The sequence below is a fragment of the Alnus glutinosa genome, chromosome 11 (assembly GCF_958979055.1).
Source record: "Alnus glutinosa chromosome 11, dhAlnGlut1.1, whole genome shotgun sequence".
Taxonomy (NCBI): Eukaryota; Viridiplantae; Streptophyta; class Magnoliopsida; order Fagales; family Betulaceae; genus Alnus; species Alnus glutinosa.
Window position 1 is genome coordinate 1,330,975 of NC_084896.1, and position 20,658 is coordinate 1,351,632.

At 36.3% G+C, this 20,658-nt stretch overlaps 2 protein-coding genes across 2 annotated transcripts in view; both read left to right on the forward strand.

The window, feature by feature from the left end:
* Window positions 1-12,403, forward strand: part of LOC133882818 (phosphatidylinositol 4-kinase alpha 1) — a 30,561-nt gene extending 18,158 nt beyond the window's left edge. The window contains exons 14-26 of the mRNA XM_062322043.1: window positions 4,202-4,416; window positions 5,121-5,304; window positions 5,486-5,622; window positions 5,773-5,926; window positions 6,038-6,304; window positions 6,847-6,924; window positions 7,465-7,515; window positions 8,537-8,709; window positions 8,790-8,985; window positions 9,420-9,560; window positions 11,164-11,372; window positions 11,608-11,769; window positions 11,894-12,403. Coding sequence (XP_062178027.1) covers window positions 4,202-4,416; window positions 5,121-5,304; window positions 5,486-5,622; window positions 5,773-5,926; window positions 6,038-6,304; window positions 6,847-6,924; window positions 7,465-7,515; window positions 8,537-8,709; window positions 8,790-8,985; window positions 9,420-9,560; window positions 11,164-11,372; window positions 11,608-11,769; window positions 11,894-12,152 — 2,226 coding nt within the window. The 3' untranslated portion in view covers window positions 12,153-12,403. The remainder of the gene's footprint in view (window positions 1-4,201; window positions 4,417-5,120; window positions 5,305-5,485; window positions 5,623-5,772; window positions 5,927-6,037; window positions 6,305-6,846; window positions 6,925-7,464; window positions 7,516-8,536; window positions 8,710-8,789; window positions 8,986-9,419; window positions 9,561-11,163; window positions 11,373-11,607; window positions 11,770-11,893) is intronic.
* Window positions 12,404-13,718: 1,315 nt separating this feature from the next.
* On the forward strand, window positions 13,719-20,446 carry LOC133882476 (uncharacterized). Its single transcript, XM_062321664.1, has 8 exons — window positions 13,719-13,813; window positions 13,913-14,055; window positions 14,154-14,249; window positions 15,793-15,880; window positions 18,270-18,354; window positions 18,507-18,570; window positions 18,671-18,760; window positions 20,170-20,446. The coding sequence occupies exons 2-8, from the start codon at window positions 13,945-13,947 to the stop codon at window positions 20,239-20,241; spliced, it is 606 nt and encodes a 201-aa protein (XP_062177648.1). The 5' UTR covers window positions 13,719-13,813; window positions 13,913-13,944; the 3' UTR covers window positions 20,242-20,446.
* The last annotated feature ends 212 nt before the right edge of the window (window positions 20,447-20,658 follow it).

Consider the following 20,658-nt stretch of genomic DNA (forward strand, 5'->3'; position numbering starts at 1 on the left):
CTTGTCTATTTTCTTGGAAGAGCATTTCGAAGGTGAAGGCTTCACCTTGAATTGCTTTCTCCACTTGGATGGCAGCTTTGGGCAAAATTCTCATGATTGATAACCTTAGGAGGTGGGTCTTACCCTTGTCAATTTGTGGTCTTTGCAAAAAGAGCGAGGAGACCGTCAACCGCCTCCTCATCCACTGTGAGTTTAATAGCAAGATCTGACACTTGGTTCTCATCTTATTTGGAGTCACATGGGTCATGCCTAGCAATATCCTAGAGCTGCTTCACTGTTGGAAGACTCAGAGGTGAGAACATTCCAAAGAGGCCATATAGAAAGTTATTCCTACTTTACTATTGTGGAGCATATGGAGAGAAAGAAATCAGGACCTTTTTGACGATTGCGAGTCAAATGTGCTACGATTAAAAATCCTCCTTTTTGAGATCTCTTTTAGATAGGGCTGTAACTTACGTTTCTAATTTTTCTTCCTCTAGTCTTGTAGTTCTTGTTAACTTAGATTTTTGAGTCCATTAAGGTGGTTCCTTCTATTGTATACTTTTCGTGTATGAGAGTTTTGATTCTTCTGCTAATAAAAAAAGAAGTTCTGAAATCTGGTTACATTGTTTTTTCTGGTAAAAGACAAAATACTGGTCACATGGTGTTATGTACCCGTATTTAGGGAAAAGGGAGAAGGGTATTATAGAAATTATATTAATGCCATCTTTAATAGAATAATTAGAATTAGGTTTTAAATTAGGTAAGTATCATATTATTATTTAAGAGAATAATTAGGTTAGGTAAAAGTCGTAAATTATTATTATTAGGTAAATAAGGAATATTGCTCATAAAGCAATATCTCCAATAGGAAATTAAGGGATTTATATCCCATTATATTAGGTTTTTTTATTAGGAAGGAAATAAGGGAATTAATTGTCCCATTAGGTTTAGTATTATTTATGTAATATTTATTTATTTATTGTCTCCGTATTTTTAGCTTGTAACCCTATAAATAGGGGTATCAAAGAATGAATAAAATCAAGCAGAAAAAATATTAAAATTCAGCTCTTGTAGTTGATTAGGAGTTTTCTAGGGTTTCTCGAATAACCCTAACTTAGGAGGCCCAGGGTACCTCGAATACCCTACTATCCCAAGCTCACCACTATCCAAATCGTCACCGTTCATCCCCCGTTACGGAGGTCCGTAACATCTTGGTATCAGAGCCAAGTTTCGACATGATGGAACAACAGCTAGATCGCATGTTGAGCACTTTGGAGTCAACAGAAGAACGGCTCAAAAAACATATGGATGAGATGCTAACATCAGTCCTCACTCATCTCCAACAATTCCCTGCAGCCTGCCCAAAAGAAACCCCACCATCCCCCTCACCCTTGGCTAACCCACCCGGACAACAACTCACCAAAACCATGGCCACACCAAAAACCAACCCCACAGCACACTCACTGCCTAAACCCACAGCCACACCACAAATCGACCTGGCTATACAATCACTGCCCAAAACCACAGCCCCACCACCATGCAAAGACCCAGAACCCATCACCGCTCAACCGCAAGACCCACCCCCACCATCACCTCCAAAAATCCCACCAAGTTCACCCATCGACGAGCCACGCAATCAACCCCATTGTCAACTCCAGAAACCTCAAAGCCCAGCCACCCCCACCCTTTGTCCAAATTCCTCAACCCAGCATTCCCCATACCTCAAGACCACCCACCATCGGCCACAAACCAAACTGACCAAACCAAAAAAACCACCTCCACTGTTGAAACCCAATCTCTTTCACAATGATTGGTCCAGAAAAAGGAAACGGGCAAGGCTCAAATCAAGCAATTTCATGAAGAGGAGAAAGCCCCTTGCCGTGTTTGAGTTCGGCCGTGGGAAGAAAGACACGGGCTGGGACAAAAGGAGACCGAAGAAGAAGAGGCAGGTGCGGCGGGCCAACAACCGGGGCTTCAAATTCAAGGTGTCGGCAATTCGGTGTTCAGCAAGGAAGAGGCTCGGGAAGGAGACCAGGTCGTGGCTAAGAGTGGCGGGCACAGGCCAGCGGCAAGGAGCAGAGCTTGGGAGGATGGGTAGCGATCCAGAGGGTCCGACGGAGCGCGGTTCTCCTCCGTATGGCGTTTCCGGTCACCGGCGACCACCCAGACGCCCCCCAGACGGTGATGACGCGAAGGATGGAGATTCCGGCATGAAGAACGGCGGCCCAGACCTTGCCGCCCAAAACATGGAGTTTTTTCGGGCAAACGATGGACAGAGGAGAGATGTCGGGCTTCACTGGCGGAGGAGGAGGTTCGTCCAAAATTTCTGGCGGAGGAAGACCGAAGATTGCGCCGTGATTTCCGGATTTTTTGGGCTGGAAGAGGAGCGAAATCGGGTGAGGAAGGACGTGCGGCTATGGGGGCGTGAAGGCTGGGATTTTTTTTGGAGAAACCAACGTTGTAATGCCCAACGCGAAAAAAAAAAGAAAATAAAAAAAAAAGAAAAAGAAATAAATAAATAAATAAAAATTAGGGGCAATAATTCGGACCTTGAGGACAAGGTCCATTTTAAGGGGGTAGGAATGTTATGTACCCGTATTTAGGGAAAAGGGAGAAGGGTATTATAGAAATTATATTAATGCCATCTTTAATAGAATAATTAGAATTAGGTTTTAAATTAGGTAAGTATCATATTATTATTTAAGAGAATAATTAGGTTAGGTAAAAGTCGTAAATTATTATTATTAGGTAAATAAGGAATATTGCTCATAAAGCAATATCTCCAATAGGAAATTAAGGGATTTATATCCCATTATATTAGGTTTTTTTATTAGGAAGGAAATAAGGGAATTAATTGTCCCATTAGGTTTAGTATTATTTATGTAATATTTATTTATTTATTGTCTCCGTATTTTTAGCTTGTAACCCTATAAATAGGGGTATCAAAGAATGAATAAAATCAAGCAGAAAAAATATTAAAATTCAGCTCTTGTAGTTGATTAGGAGTTTTCTAGGGTTTCTCGAATAACCCTAACTTAGGAGGCCCAGGGTACCTCGAATACCCTACTATCCCAAGCTCACCACTATCCAAATCGTCACCGTTCATCCCCCGTTACGGAGGTCCGTAACACATGGCTATCAGGGTAGGAGTATTTCCTTTTTCTGATGGGAGTATGGCTATCAGAGCAAGCGTATTCCATTTTGCTGATAGGAATACTATTTTTTTCCTTCCATGATTGTTATCTATTAAGGAGTGGGGCGTAATAAAATTACTGCACTTTTGACTATAGGATACTTGAGCATTATTTGTCCAATCCATGATACTGTCTTGTGAGGTGTTTGTTCTTCCATGTGAAATATATCGCATGTATGGAAGCTCACTCGAGTGATATTATGGATCAAAATGCATTGAAGTACCTCTGATTAATGAGGAGGATAACTTAATTGCCTTGCCATCTGTGTTCTTTTCCTATGTATTACCATGAATGGAGTTATGGTAGATATTCAGCTATGTCTTCTGCATTTCCCACTTTATTCTCTTAACTGACTTATTTAATCTCCAGCTGCTTTTCCTCATTGTGTAAATTTGTCATCTTCAAGTAATGCTGGTTCTTTCCTTTAATTGTTTCGTCCATCTTTAATGTAGTGGTTTAAATGAATCTAATAAAAAAAATGGCAAGTGGAGATTTCTGGAGATTGTAAAGAAGTCATTCTTTTTTAATTAGGTAAATACTGGAAGTGGTCTTAATTAAGCATATGAGCATATAGATCATAATACATATGGGTTTGGACACATCTTGCAAGTGGAAATTTGAAATCTTGAAGACAATACTTCGAACACTTGAAGATGACATGTTATTTAACTCAGTTCCAAGCTTAATATATGACATGATGGAGGATTGATAATCCCCAGCTCTCTCATTTATGTTTTTTCTACTGAACTCAGTGCTTCCATATTATAGCTAATTCCTGAATTCTTTTCTTATCATCTTGCCAATATACATCCGCTAAAGCTGTTTTTCAACCATTATTAGCTCGTTTCTTGAGTCTCTTTTATTTACATCAGGTATACATGGATTCCAACAATGATTGGCCAAATTGTGTTGGACATCTTCTTCTATTTGGATGTTGCTTCATTTAATTGAAGTTTATATTCTTTTACCTGTTTTTATTAGATTTCTATGATCCTTTAACTATTTTTATCTTTTTGGTTGTATAGGTGGTTCGACACAATAGCGTTGAGCAACTCTTGCTCCTTGGTCGGTTGTTGCAAGGGACCACAAAACTCCCTTGGAACTTTTCACGCCATCCTGCAGCCACTGGTACTTTTTTCACTGTCATGCTTCTTGGGCTAAAGTTCTGCTCATGCCAGTCCCAGGGCAATCTGCAGAATTTTAAAACAGGGCTTCAGCTGCTGGAGGACCGGATTTATAGGTGATTACAATTGACTCTTACTTTTGTTTGGATTCTGCATTCGGAGTACTTCGTTGACTTTTATCTACTAGCATCTCTGCTAGCATTTTCTCCACATATGCATAACAATTGCTCATCCTTGCGCTGAGAAACTTTGAATTCCTTGTTTTTATTAATTTTTAACCTTCTTTTCTTCTGAATTTGTACATAGCCTGAATTGCAAACTAAGAAACTTGTGACATGGTCTTCAATTTTGATAATTGTATAGGCAACTATAATAATTGCATTTTTTTTTCCCAATTATTAATAAGATGATAAGGATAGCTAGCATCATCTTTTATTCTTTTTTCTTGCAAGAGTCTATGTAGGTTCTGGTTAACATGATATTGTATTTAGTCACTATTTTTGAAAGTTCTCAGTTTGTAAGCTTTGTACTGCTGAAGGTCTGTAGTTAGAGAATTGGCTGCAAGCATGAAAATGAAATTTCTGGTAATATTAATTTTGCAATTTAAATACCTTTCTTTTTGTTCTTTTTGTCTGCCTCTTGATGATATTGAGGTTTACAACTGTTTATTGATTAAGGATTGTGGAACTTAACATCCTGATTTTGAGTTTTGACACTTGTCTAATTGTCTTGGTAAAGTGTTGCACTAGAGCACAGTTTCCTGTTAAGTGAACTTGCTCATGTTTTTGGATTTGAATGTTTTCTTTGGTGTATGTTACAGGGCCTCTTTGGGCTGGTTTGCTTATGAGCCTGAATGGTATGACATGAACAATATGAATTTCACTCAGAGTGAGGCTCAATCTGTCTCTTTATTTGTTCACTACCTTTCAAATGAGCGAGTAGATGCTCTTCAATCTGATTCAAAAGCACAGGCACGTGAAAATGGAACTTCATTAATTGACGTGGTAAGGTGATTATATTTGCAGCACATGGAATCTACAGATGCTGAGGGTTTTGAGACATGGCTCTTCATCCTTAAAAAGACACATCCTTTAGTTTTTAAGCAGTGCTAATTTTTTTTTCCTCCTGTCAATTGTGCAAGCTCTATTGTGCAATGTATCCTTAGAATTACTTCAATATCTGCAGAACAATCAGTATCACCCTGTCTGGGGCCAGATGGAGAACTATGCAGTGGGAAGAGAAAAGCGAAAGCAGCTACTTCTAATGCTATGCCAGCATGAGGCCGATAGGCTAGAAGTTTGGGCTCAACCCCTTAACTCAAAGTAGTGTTTTATCCTACTGGAGAATGTTCTCAACATGTTTCTTTTTTTTTTCCTCTCTTTTTTTATGTGTCTTTTTGAGCCTTAATGTTACAGAGGCGATTCAATCTAGGGATCAAATATTTTAATTTTGTATTTCCATTTACTTTTCAGGGAAAGTACATATTCCCGGCTTAAAATTAGCTCGGAGAAATGGATTGAATACGCTAGGACAGCTTTCTCTGTGGATCCTAGAATTGCTTTTTCCTTGGCCTCAAGGTTCCCGACAAACATATATTTGAAGACTGAAATAGTTCAGCTGGTTCAGGTATGATTACCTCATTACCATGAATCTTTGGTGATGGCAGGCCATCTTCCCTTTGTCACTCAAGGGGATTTATTATATGATATCTTAAATCAAGTGGCATTTTTCTTGCAGTCACATATGGTGGACATCCGCTGCATACCTGAAGCATTACCATATTTTGTCACCCCAAAGGCAGTTGATGAAAATTCTGCACTTTTGCAACAATTGCCACACTGGGCTGCTTGTTCAATTACACAAGCTCTTGAGTTCCTCACTCCTGCTTATAAGGGTCATCCGCGTGTTATGGCATATGTTCTTAGGGTTCTGGAGTCCTATCCTCCAACAAGAGTAACCTTCTTCATGCCACAGCTCGTGCAGGCCCTGCGATATGACGAAGAGGTTAGATATCTAATAAAGACATTTATGGTTTTCTTTGTGAGTGTAGGTGTGGTTGGGGTGTGTGTAAATATTTTTCATTTGTTGCATTAATAGTTGAACCCAAGCATAGGCATTTGATGCTAGATTTTTTGTTCTTAGATGTTGGACAGGTTTATCCCAATCTAATTCGATTTAATTTGGGTTGGCAGAGTTCTAGGGCAATTCAAACCTTCCTGAACCTTATTCAATTATAAGTGGTGGTTTTTACATGCCATGGAATATTTGCCAGTTCAAACAAAAAATTATCTTCATTTTGAATAAATTATGGGGCATGAAACCAACAAATATTTCGGGTTAAGCTGCAGATTTTTTTATACCAATTTTTTTATTGTCTTTTATTCCCCCTTTGACCTACCAAACTGAACTTGCGCAGCCCAGAAGAATCCAATTCAGCACAAGCACAAGTTGTTTCATCTGCAGGCCAAATAATGCCATTATGAATATGGCATCTAAATATTTGTGAATGTCTTTATTGTTCTGATTCTTACTTCATCATTTTGCAGAGGTTAGTAGAGGGATATTTACTCAGAGCAGCTCAAAGAGATGATATATTTGCTCATATTCTGATATGGCATCTACAGGTGTGGAAAAATTCCATCTGTGACTACTACAGCTGTAGTTAACTGCTTTGGTATTCATATTTTTATTGGAATAAATTATAATAGGATGGTGTCCGATCAATGTCAATAGGGTCACGCCCCTTTTTAGATAAATAGTTAACCTTTCAATAAGTGAAGCATTTCTTTTACGATAGACAATGGAGTAAAATTAGGAAATTGACACTATTTGTTAGAAAGTAAAGATTGTTTTTTGGCTCGTATATTTAACACTATTCACCATCACCGTGTAAATCTAAGCGAAGATATAGATACTTTTACTTCACTAAACCAAGCAAAAATTTAAAGTTTGTTTATCCTAATGCTTTATAGATTTATTTGAGCAGTTCACATCTATAAATAATATGGCCATGATTGGGACTCCCCTATCACAGTATATCCTTATTTTATTTATCTGTTTATTTTCCCCTTGTATTTTGTGATGAAAACTGCAAAATATAATGTGCTTTAATAGTAAATCTATTTTAATTTCTATTCGATTAGCACTGAGTTTAAGAATGGCAGGGTGAGGAGGTGGCAGTATCAGAATCAGGGAAAGAGGCTGCCTCTGGGAAGGTACGTCTGCATGTGTGCTTAGTGTGCTTCAGGTCAAATAGAACATGACATTTTATTTGTGATGCAAACTACATTCTCAACGGTATTAAAATTATTATCATAATTTTGATGGAGCTAAAATGCTGTTTCATAATGTGTATATAGAAATATTACACTATCAGAAGCGTCGGATATTGGACTGTAAGTTAGGTGCCTAAGTTGTGGTTGTATCAGGGAAGGTGATAGTATAAGAAGATAGCATAATTTAGTTTTAGTGATTCAAATTCCTGATGTACTTGTACATGTTATCTTTCTAAGGTTCCTTTGAAAGCGGCTTTCTTTGCTTGGTCGGCCATTCTGGGAAAGATCCTTACCATGGATAACCTTAGGAAGCGGCATGTCATAGTGGTCGATTGGTGCTGTATGTGTTAGAGGAATAGGAGTCTGTTGATCATCTTCCTCTCCATTATGAGGTTGCTTGTGCTTTATGGAGTGCTATTTTTAGTTGTGTTGGGCTATCTTGGGTCATGCTTAGACAAGTATTAGGCTTGTTTGCTTGCTGTAGGGGGCTATTTGGAAGCCCTTAGAGTGCAACTGTGTGGAAGATGGTGCATTCATACCTTTTGTCATGTCTTTGGAGGAAAAGAAATAATAGAAGCTTTGGAGACCATGAGAGGATGGTGGTAGAGCTTAAGTATTTGTTCATCAATACTCTTTATCTTTGGACAGCTGTGTTTGTTTCTTCCTAATGAGTTTAGTTTTCATGATTTTTTTTTTTCTTTTTTCTCTTTCTAGCTAAGTGTTTCTCTTGTAGCACCTGGGTAGCGTTTTTTGCTTTTTAATGATATTTCTATTACTTATAAAAAAATATTAAAAATTACCTTTTCTAGATATGCTTACAAGGTGAGATGTGTTTGCATGACTCTGCTTTGTTATCAGTAGTTTGTACAATTTTCAATCTTTCTGGTTAGTTTTTATGTTTTCTTCTGGTAGTCTGTTACTAAATGCTGAAAACTTCTATCTATTCCCTCTGTCATTTCAGAATAGTTCGTTTCAAGCACTGATACCAATTGTTAGACAGCGCGTTATTGATGGTTTTGCTCCCAAGGCACTTGACTTGTTTAAACGAGAATTTGATTTCTTTGACAAAGTTACATCGATTTCTGGCAAACTTTTTCCATATTCCAAGGAAGAGCGCCGAGCTCGAATCCGAAGGTATGTTTCTTATATGTTAATTTTTAAGCCCATAGTATTGCATGTAGCAGTTGATGTTGAGGCTTAACTTTCTACGACAGTGAGTTGGAGGAAATTGAAGTGCAAGGAGGAGACCTCTATTTACCAACTGCTACTAACAAGCTTGTCAGGGGAATTCGGGTGGATAGTGGAATACCCTTACAGTCGGCAGCAAAAGTCCCCATCATGATTACATTTAATGTGGTAGATCGGGATGGGGACCAAAATTATACAAAGCCCCAAGCTTGCATTTTCAAGGTAAGCTCTTCTGTTGAAAATTTTCATTGATATCCACCTGAGTTAGAACCAAAAATTGCAATTTTGAATGCGTATGTAAAGTTTAACCAATTATTGCAAATTTAAACAATTAAGCCTCTCAAGTTTACTGGCCTTTTTCTTTTCTATTTTCTTATTTTGGTTAGCACCATGTTTGTCATAAATGATTTTGAATGCATTTATTGTTAAAATTCCACTAAAACCCAGAGGGCCCAGACTAATATTTTTTTTGACCTTAAAAGGAATAAGTAGAAATTACATTATATCTGAGATTCTACCCTACTGTGTTAATCCCAATAAAGTTGGGGTTGGCTTTAATGGATTTCCAATAACTAATCGGGATCAGCCTATCTGATGACGAATCCTAATTTCTTTAGAGTTGTTATGCATGGCTTAACTGAGTTCTCTTGTTCAAGGTCGGAGATGATTGTCGACAGGATGTTCTTGCTCTTCAAGTGATAGCACTTCTTCGAGACATATTTGAAGCAGTTGGACTTCATCTCTATCTGTTCCCTTACGGTGTTCTCCCAACTGGCGCGGAGAGAGGCATAATTGAGGTGAATTTTTATCTTACTACTTAATTTGAAGGATTCTTCTTGAGTGCATGCATATTCGCATGTAGTACACGTGGTGCTTGTAGTTTTTTTACCAAAATGTTACACTGACAATTACCAAATTGAAACTGGGAGACTAGAATGTGGGAGCTCATGTACTTCTAAATAGTATCCTTAATAATTGAAGATATTTCTTGTGTAGATTTACACACCAATGCAGCAAGTGATGGATTACTTCTTTCTTTATTCTAATTTTTTTGGGATTGTTAGACTCCAATATATAAAATTGAAGAGAATAGGGAAGATTTGAAAATTGTGGTTCTTTTTCCCTCATTATTTTTTCTTAATTAGCTTTTCTAGAATTTCCTCATTGAATATGGATGAAATTGAATGTCAGAATTGCCGTAACTCCATTCGAGTTCTAACAAGTTAGTTTTTCAGTTTCTTTCCCAAAATTAAAGCAAGAGGGTTAAAAAACCCTTTGACTTGGATTTTGTTATGACAAACCAACTAAAGTAGAAAAGCAAAATAGAAGCCTTAAATTTCAATTAAAATTGATTCTTAGTTGAAGGTGCTTGTAAGCTTAGTCTCTTGGTTGTTTGTATCATAGGCCCGTGATGGGAATTTTGCCGTCACCAGGATGTAGGGTTTTATTTTATATGGTCCTACCACTCATTCTGCATGGCATGGACCAAGTGGCCTTTTCAGCAGTGTGAAGAGTCTGTTTTGTGCTTCATATTGAATCCACTGAATTTGTGGTGCTATTCAAGATTAGAAAGAATAGTTTATTTCTGGTTGCTGCCACGTGTCTCACCTTATTCAGGTTTGAAAATTTGGGTAGCATTGCATAAGTTATCAAGACTCTAGGCCTGGAAGCCTGAAATACATTTCAACCTGCCTGTACTAGTTTTCAACTCACATGTACAAGATACTGGTAAACATTTTTTTCTCCATTGTGAGGTTGCTGGTGCCTTATGGGACGTCTTCTTCAGTCCATTTGGGTTGTCTTGGGTTATACCTAGATGATTAATCAACTTATATGCATGTTGGTGGATTGTCGGGAGCGTTTGGAGTGCTGTTGTGTGGAAGATGGTGCATTCGTGCCTCTTGTGGTGTTTTTGGAGGAAAATGAATAATAGAAGTTTTGAGGGTCGTGAGTGGACTTTGGAGGAGCTTAAGTCGTTATTTTTCAATACTTTGCATCTTTGGATAGCAACTTTTGTTTATCCCTTAGTGATTAGTTACCGTGATTTCCTTGCTTTTATCGTTCTAGTTAGGTGTTATTTCATGTATACTCACATTTTTAATGATATCTCAATTACATATAAAAATAAATATATGAATTAAATTGAAGCAAATGAAATTGTTTTTTAAAAAATCCAATATTTGGGAAAAGTTATAAGAAATTGTGAAATACTTGTTCCTTAAGTCTAACATTGGAAATTGGCATTTTATAAAAGATAAAAATCTTTCACTAATTCCAGAAGATTTAACAATATTTTGCTTTACGCTTGATGGGTCATTCTTTGAATCACCTCTCAGCATAAATGGATTGACTAAAATAGTATATGTCACTTCCTTCTCTAAATGCTATCTTATCTTGCAGGTTGTGCCTAATACACGAAGCAGAAGTCAGATGGGTGAAACGACAGATGGTGGTTTATATGAGATTTTTCAACAGGACTACGGGCCTGTTGGCTCTCCAAATTTCGAAGCTGCACGTGAGAATTTTATCATTAGCAGTGCTGGTTATGCAGTTGCCAGCCTTTTACTTCAACCAAAGGATAGGCACAATGGGAATCTTCTTTTTGACAAGTATGATCTATATTTTTCCATGATTTTATGAGCGTAACTTGTGATTTGTGATAATTACGGGATTTATTTCGATTTAGCTATCTGTTGCGACAGGACAAACCTAAATTGGTTATTTCCTTAATCTCATTAGCCAATTCCAAATAATATTCTTGAAGGACTATATAACGGTCTTTCCAAATACCAGAACAAAGATCGTGTAGAAATACATCCAATTCTAATGTACATGTCAATGCAGTGTGGGGAGGCTTGTTCACATCGATTTTGGTTTCATCCTGGAAACTTCACCTGGTGGAAATATGCGCTTTGAAAGTGCACACTTTAAGCTGAGCCATGAGATGACACAACTACTAGACCCATTGGGGGGTATGAAAAGTGAAACTTGGATCCAATTTGTAAGGTAGTGAGGACATGTTTGTTCATGGATAAACTTTTTATTTAGATCAAACTTAATTGCTTTGTTGTATTTGTGAACCAAACTCAAGTACTTGCTTTTATTTTATTTTTTTATCAAATCTTCACAGGTTATGCGTGAAGGGGTACCTTGCTGCCCGCCGTTATATGGATGGGATTATCAACACAGTATCGTTAATGCGAGATAGTGGATTACCCTGCTTCAGCAGGGGTGACCCCATTGGAAACCTTCGCCGGAGATTTCATCCTGAGATGAGTGAGCGGGAGGCAGCCAATTTCATGATCCATGTGTGCACAGATGCTTACAACAAGTGGACAACTGCTGGGTATGACTTGATACAATATCTGCAGCAGGGCATTGAGAAGTAAAAGAAAAACAGGGAATTTTGGAGCTAGACTTCATTTGTACATGATTGGTTGTATTTCTATCTTATAATTGTCATATATCTGCGATTTTTCCTGGGGGATGCCCACTGTAGTAGTGTTGAGGTGAGTACTGTAAAAACGGCTAACACATAATTGAGTTGTCTGTAACCTAGTACTGGGATTCCTCCTGAGGTTTGTAAAAATATAGTTTGTAGTTGATATTTATTAATGAAATTCACAGGCTATTGCGTTTATTTGGCAAACAAACATGTCTGAAGCAGATGGACAAAAAAAAATTACAAAGAGTAGACTGTTAAGAAGAGAGAAGGTGGATAGAATTCTTCCAACATGGGTGCTGCTTCTCATCTGCTAACATAATTTAGTTGAATTTTTGGTTTGTAATTTTCATTTCTTTTCGTTTTCCTTGTTGACATTCAGAATGATTAAGGTAATTGGAGGAGTTGAATAGAAAGCGAGGTGCGTTATGCTTTCAAGACTTGAATCCAGGATTTATTTGATTGAGATTGGGTGCAATAGGATATATTTCACTTGTGTGATAACTCTAATTTGGATCGTTCATTATAAATGAATCATCGAAGACTTGAATTCATGATTTATTTGATTGAGATCGGGTGCAATAGAATATTTCACTTGTGTGAAAACTCTAATTTGGATCGTCCATTTTAAATGAATCACCAAACTTCTTTGCCAGACAGCATGGCATATTACTGATATCAGTTTCTTCGAATAATATATATATATCGTCAACCAGAAAACTTTGTTTGCACCATTAAAATTTCTGGCAAGTCATAGTTTAATTGAACGGGTATAAACTCTAGGATAAAAGAGTCATAACCAAGCAAATATAACTATTGGGTGAAACGGATCCTTTTTTTATTTTATTTTATTTTTTTATTTTTTATTTCTTCTTTTTTAGGGGTAGGGGTTTTTCAAGTAACTTATGGTTCAATTTTACAAACATTAATATAATCATATTAGTAAGAGTAATGCCATGTTGATAATGGTATGAGCTAGTAGCCCCCCCCCTTTTTTTTTAAACACGAACTACTAACTCATGCTGCATGAATATAATCGGGATGTGTACGTGCTTGATGACCTAAAGAGTTTAAAGGGTAAAATTTTACGTCTTCAAAATTCAGGGTGAAACGTGTTTTTAACCCACCCCTCCCAAGAAAAAACTTTTTACAACGATTTTTTTTTTTTTAAATGTAATGTTATATACTGCACCATTCACTTTGAAATCAAATATTATTAAAAGAAAAAATATTTAATGGTGTGACATGAATACAATATAATAGTAATTTAGAATATGAATAATGTTTATTGCACAACTTTAACAAAATATTTTTAAAATCAATAATTAAATATTTAAGGCTCACGTGTAAGAAAACAAATCTAATAATTGATCATAAAAAAAATCAGTTAGAGTTATGTAAGATTTGTATAAGAATCATTACTCTTAGAATATAGCATTACTACTACTAAAAAAAAAAAAAAAAAAAAAAAAACCAAAGAATAATGTGTATATATATATATATTCAATGGACTGATGACTGTTCAGCCGAATCCTTAAACACAGTGTCTCTCTGCCCGTCCTGTTTGCCGCGCGTGATCATTTTTTTTTTCCCGCCACCAAATCTCAAGTAAACCTCTCACTCCTTAGATGTAGCATAGCAACAATATGGGTTTTGCTTAAAGTTTTAGACTTTGAATATAACGTGAGAAATCTTCATTGGCTTCAGTTCGGATTATAAGCTTTTTGAAGGAGGCCCAGATGTTCTACCTTAGCCGATTAGAGCACACCTTTCGCATGCCGCCAAGTCTCCTTAGCCTTCCCGGCGAGGAAGCTGTCAAAGGAGAGCTTGAAAGACTTTTTCTAGACAAGGTTTCCTCTATGGTTTTCTCAAGCCACTGTTTTTCTTACTGGGATCAATCAACCATTGTTGACATCATCTGAAAGGCTCTATTCTTGTTGTGTTGAAGGTTATTGCAACATTGGGTATTTGTGTCTCCATCTATGATCTCCGCGCCATTAAAGGTGGCTTTATCTGTCCCGGTGATGGCGCTGCGACCTATACGGTATGCTTGATGAATACTATACCTTCTTCTACATAAAGCTTAAATCTTTATTGGACTCCCATGAATCTTAGGCTCGATTCTCGTAAATGGGACTCTTAGGGAGGGTTTTGAGAAATCATTGGTTTAGTAATGGTCTAAACTAAACCTGAAAACAAAAAGATCGATTTTCAATTGGTTTTGTTTTATTTCCAGTTTTTATTCTTTATTATCAATATGTTCCCTATAACTTTTATGCCCGCTAGACTTACTTTAGAGTTGTAGAGCGATGTGCCTAAACTGGGGTTACAACTTTGTGACCTGTACTTCTGTATTTGTTTTAATTTACTTGGACTCATTTTCACTTGCAAGGTCTCCCTTTGTACTTAATTACAATTATAGGTTGTATTTTTTCTTCAGGGATCCTTGTGTGTGCTCCCCATATGCTTAAGGGTACCATTTCTTTTTCAATAAATTCTATTACTTATCGAAGAAAAAAAAAAAGAATCACCCTGCAAGGTCAATTAGCATTTTTGTACCATCTTCTCATTTATTGTTTGGCATTCTCTTTTATGACTTTGTATGCAAAAGACCCATATATATGGTTTGTAGCTGCGTATTCAATATCGGTAGTTTATCAGTTTGAAGGAGGTAAAATGTTGGAAGGTAGTAGTGTATTCAATATATTCTACCTAGGTATTTCTCTTTTATACTTCCCGTATACTTAGGTTGCGCCTTTTGCGCTTTTTAATAAATTGCATTTACTTATAAAAAACATGCGGAAGGTAGTATCTATAGTAGGTTGCTGATTGAGGCAAAAGATTACTGATATAGTCCTTTATGGAATGAAAATCTTAAGATTTGACTATATCTTGTATTGTTTCTCACGGTCTTAATAGGAACAATAGTGGTTTAGTAATATTTTATTGTAGTTCCAATTTGTTTATATATACTTTTGGAATTAGTTTTGGTTTGGAAATTGTAATTTTGGTTTCACTTTTGTTAGATAGGATAAAATATGGTTTTCTTGATTCATGCAAAGCTTTTGATAAATGGAGGTTTAGATTTCACTTTATAGTTGAATGAGTCGTTTGTGTTTCTGATAGAATTTGAATTAGCTTGTTTGTTTTCCTTAGCCCTTTTTTTCTCCTCTCTCCAGTGTATCGGTGGCTATCGTTGTTTTCTTACTATGTGCAAGTGGATTTGGTGTCCAATTATTCTATAAGCCACAATTTATCCATTTACTTATGGTTTGTTTGGGTTTGCGATTTAAAAATAACGATTTTAAAACGTGCGATTTGAAAACCGTTATTTTTAAAAACGCAATGAATTGTTTGGTAAAATCGCAGTTTGGCATTTAAAATTACATTCAATTTTAAAATCATGTGTTTTATAAAATGCACATCCTTGTCTGCGATTTGAAAAACACAAATTTTTCTACATTTTTAAATCACAATTTTTTAAAATGCACTCCCATACATTTTCTGCAATTTGGTTTAAAATTATACTTTTGTTTGCGAAATTGCAGTACCAAACACACTCTTAGAATGTGAATCCCTAATTGCAGGTGGTGTTCAGAGTGATTATGTTTCGTCCATTTGTGGGAGAGATTATTGGTGCAAAACTTAAAGAATCTAATGCTACGGGTTTACGCTGTATGTCTTGCACATCTTTACCTATTTGACTGTAATGTGACTAGTGCTTCTGCATCTAATTTTTTTTTTTTTAATCCTTCTTTTCCCGTTTACAAGTAATACTTTATTCATCACAAATGTGACACTTGTATGCACGTACTCCTCTTTTGGACTTGTTTCTGAGTGCCTACCCAGCAGGCTCAAGATTTTTTGGCCTATCAAGAATACATGTCCACTTATTAAGGTGTGCACCCTAGTTCACAAGAGAATTATTTTTGAAGGAAATTTTTTCCTCCCCCTAGATCTCGATTAATAGATGATAAGTGGTAATGAGGATGATATATACTCAGCTACATCTATGACTTTTAAGAGTAGTCCTGTTGGATAAAATGATCCCAATCATTTGCAGTTTTATATTTTTCTCTAGCTATTTTGGTTCAGCTGCATAAATCCTCTTCTTTCACCCTAATCTCATGGAGGCTTCTTCATTTCTTAGTTATGTGGGTGAAACTATATATAGGCCATCCCCCTCTCCCCATCTCTCTCCAGCTTTTTTCGCAGAAGATGAAAACATTGATGAGTAATTTAATTGACATTCAGAAGTTCATTATGTAACAAGTAGTCAGCTGTTGATTCCCAGACCTATATATTAGAGCTCAACCATATGAGCCCAAATTAATTTAATTAGAGACAGGTTGCTGAATTAAGCAGGAGATCTTTAAGATGGCTCAAGAACTCTCTGATTTGTTAGTTAAGAAACCACTGCTTGTTTTCGTTGGCTGGTCTTAGTACTAAATTTTTTTAGCAATTGGTGGAACTACTGGTTAATGGGGCAAGAAGCTGATTTTGTGTGATTGTCTAATTTTATTCAATTTAGGAGTCGGATATTTTTAATTTCCATATTTGTTTGTGGGTATGGACGGAAGTTTTAGTGCATTAGGTCTTATTTTGGCTTTTATTTTGTTTTTAGGGTTTTATTAGTTATTTAATTTGAGCCTAGTGGTCAAAGCCTATAAAGTCCAAATCTTTTTAGGGTTAGGCCTTGTTAGGGTTAGTTTTTGTTTTTGGATGGATGAATTAACAACGCAAAGAATACAACACCCTCCAGCAGAAATCTGCTAGAACTACAGATGCTAACAAGCATCTTGCTTACAAACAACAACCAGCCACCAAACAAACAAACAAAAAATTATACAATCATCAAATCTCAATTTTCTGAGATTCAACACTTTACATCAACCTAACCACAAAAAAAATGAACTAGAAACCCAAATGTTAGGGTTAGGTTTAGTTTTCCATAAATATTGATGTAGCACTATCAATTCAGTCGAGGGACTTGCTTATGAGAATTTCTAGCAATGATTGCTCTTAAGGTTTGTATGATGCAATTCTTCTTCGAGGTATGATGCTGAAGAAACCCTAATTGTGGTGCTTAGGATTTCTATGTGTGGGGCTTGGAGAATATTTTCTTCCTCTTCTTTCTTTTTATTTTAACATCCTACAAATTTTATAAATTATCAGACTTGTTTTTGCTCTAGTTCCTTTCTTTCAAATCGATACTATACAAACTCTAAGTCGCTCAACCATCAAGCTTCCAAATAACCAAGAAGGACCAAATACCATTCCTAGGTTTCTACTCACTGGTGCTCTACAGACTTGGGGCATTGAATAAGAGGCCATTTTCAGTTCCTGTGCTGCCCCTAAAGGTGGAAAATCACTTCCTGCAACAATGAAATTAGTTTAGATTTTCCTCAGATCTTTCCTATTCAAATTAATGGGACCAGCATTCTGAAAAGAACCAGGTGTCAGGTTTCATTTGAAAATTGCTTCCTGGTTTATGACAAAAAATTGGTGTGAATTGTGAACACCCTCACACGCCTGAACGTGGCTTGGTAAATTGTGCGCCACCTCCAGGTTGCTATCAACCGTTGATTTCCTTGATCAGTGATTAATTTCAAACCCGAAACCAGTTGCATTTCTGGGTTGGTTGTCTTCCTCAATCTCATTCTCTGCATTCATTTTGCTTTGCCTCACCTTAACTAACCCAATTTGCTCACTTCTATGTTTCCTTCATTTTGATCCTTATCTCCTTCACTTTCACCACAGACTGAGCACACTTCTCAGCTTCCACAAGAATTATGTAATTGGTCTCCTCATTATCTACACCCTTTCTAGATTGTGATAAAAGCTGGATACTCTATTTTGTTTGGATTGGGGTTCTCATTTACGTTGGTCTTTTACATCATCTGGTGCTACCAATGTACTTTTTCTCATTTGTGAAACAACTAGCATTCCACGGCAAGGATATTCACTCTCTGAATTCTAGTGTGTCAAAAATGATCTATATCCTTTTTAGGTAATTAAAATTTATGTAGTGCCGGCATACTGATATTGACTCCATAAATGACAGTATCACTTGGATTTTTCGATGACATTTATATACCGGGCCAACTTTTCCCATCTCCATCCCACTTCAAACCTGACCCAAATAAAAAGTAAGCTCCTTGATCGGTTTCATATTTTACTTTTTTTTCCCTTTCAATGCATATCACCAAATCCTGCACAAGTTCTTTTCTGTTAATTTTATGACGCATTTTTAAATCAATATGCTTAATGATAACCTTTTATGCATTTATGGGGACTGCAGGGACAAAGGCTCATGGGAATGGGAGTATGGTGAAGAACCATTTATTATTGATGGGATTGATGAGGTACGTATAGTTATCCTTTTGGTCTTTTGATATGTTATAGGAATACTCAAACATCTGATGTGCAAGCTTTTTTTCTAACTTTTGGTTTTAAAAATGGCAGATCATGTTCCGAGTTCACAGCGTAAGTTATCCACCAATTCCACTAGAGCAGCCAGAAGAAGCTAAGCCATTTGCTCCGATGGTGATTACTGTAAGTTCATCCCTGATTTCATAATTTGACTGGGTGCCCACTTTGTTCTAACTTCCTTGATCTCATACTTTTCTCAAAATGCTGTAACAACCATGAGATGTGTGTGTGTGTTTATATGTCTGTCGCCCTATCAAAATTGATAAAGCATCATCCATTTTTATATACTTTAGTAATTTTATTTATTGATCCAATTTTCAAATAGATCTACAAACCATAAAGTTAAAAATGTTGATACGGGGCAAACAATAATCACAGAAATACACTGTAAAATTATGGCAAAGTGAGGAGAAAGAAGCTGAGAGGAGAGATAAAGAAGAGAAAGAAGAAGCTAGGGGAAAGAGAGAGATAGAAAGAAAAGAGAATCAATTTTTCATAATTTTATTCCATCAAAGTCCCTCTCCATTGGAGTACAAATCACACTTAGACTCACAATTAAACCCTAGGGCAACGCCCATTTATTGACTTAACTAATATAATCTAGGGCAGCGTCCATTTATCGACTTACCTAACATAACTTAAGACAACACCTATTTATTGAATTACAAAATCACCATTGACTCTTAAAATTAAATACAAATAACTCCATTAATTAATAAAACCTAAATAAAATTTTCACCCCTTGCATCAAATGTTTTACATTCTATATGAATTGATGGAGTCAAATAATACTATTTTTTGACTTGTACATGAGATATTATTTGTCATTCTGTAATACTCAAATAACTGATGCCTTTGAGTATTATTGAATGGCAAATAATATCTCATGTACAAAGTAAAAAAAATATGCCCGGCCTTTATGTGCAAACAAAACACTAAATTTAAAATTTTTAGCATTGTTATTTCGTAACAATAAAAAGTTGATCATTATATGTGAACATGGATGATACCCTGTAAATCTTGTTCTCATAGTATTGATCTAATACATTCAAGTAGATTGACAGACATAAATATGAGAATTTTTTGCATTCTGTATAAATTGATAGACCCGAAATATGATTGAACTAAATTTCATATTTTGGTATTTCTGTGTTATATAGAACCATATAACTTAATTTATCGATCAGCTTAAAATGTTATCAAAGCCGATTATTTTCAATGAAAATGAAAATGAAAATGACTGGTCCCCTAGTTTATTCCTCACACACCCAATGTCTCTCTATATGTGTCTGTTGATCCAACAATGTTACATTGAGGTGAAACTCTTTGAATGGTCCCTTTTCTTTTTTCTTTTTTTTTTTTCTTTTTTGTGTGTGCTAAAAGAAGCTTCTTCTTTTTTAACCATGGGCAGCTCTTCAAAGCTGATGAACAGTGTTTCATACTATATATATATCACTTGGTTCTTCTTTGGCAAATGGCAATTCTCATCTTTCCAGGAGTCTCAATCACTAATTATGTTCTCAATTTCTCAGGGATCAATTGACGACGATGGTTTGGGTCCCGTTTCATGGTGGGCTGGTGCAGAACAGACCGACGAACCTTAAGCTGGTGGGCTGTCTTGTCTTGAAAAGCACATGTTTCTACTGTTTTTTTTTTTTTTTTGCAAATAGCTGAAATAATGTTCTTCAAGCTTGTAGAGTAATTACTTGTAGTTGTAAAATAGAAAATAGAAACTATTCCATGAGCGTTGGTGTATGGGAAAACTAACTGAAAGGGAAACAGCAGAAGAGTACAGAAGTCTCTACGTAAGACCTGGTGTACATATGGTAGGCTTCTTCCTCTTAGGCTAACGATTCCTTGGTGTGCATCAAGTGTACGCCAAGGTGATGTGCAAATAACATATGTCGAATCCTTACCAAAATAGGACACCATATATCCATGAAGAGCCCCATATCAATGTTGCGCAATTATCACTTTCACCCACGACATGAAAAATTGGATTGGGATTGGCTACAATTGGC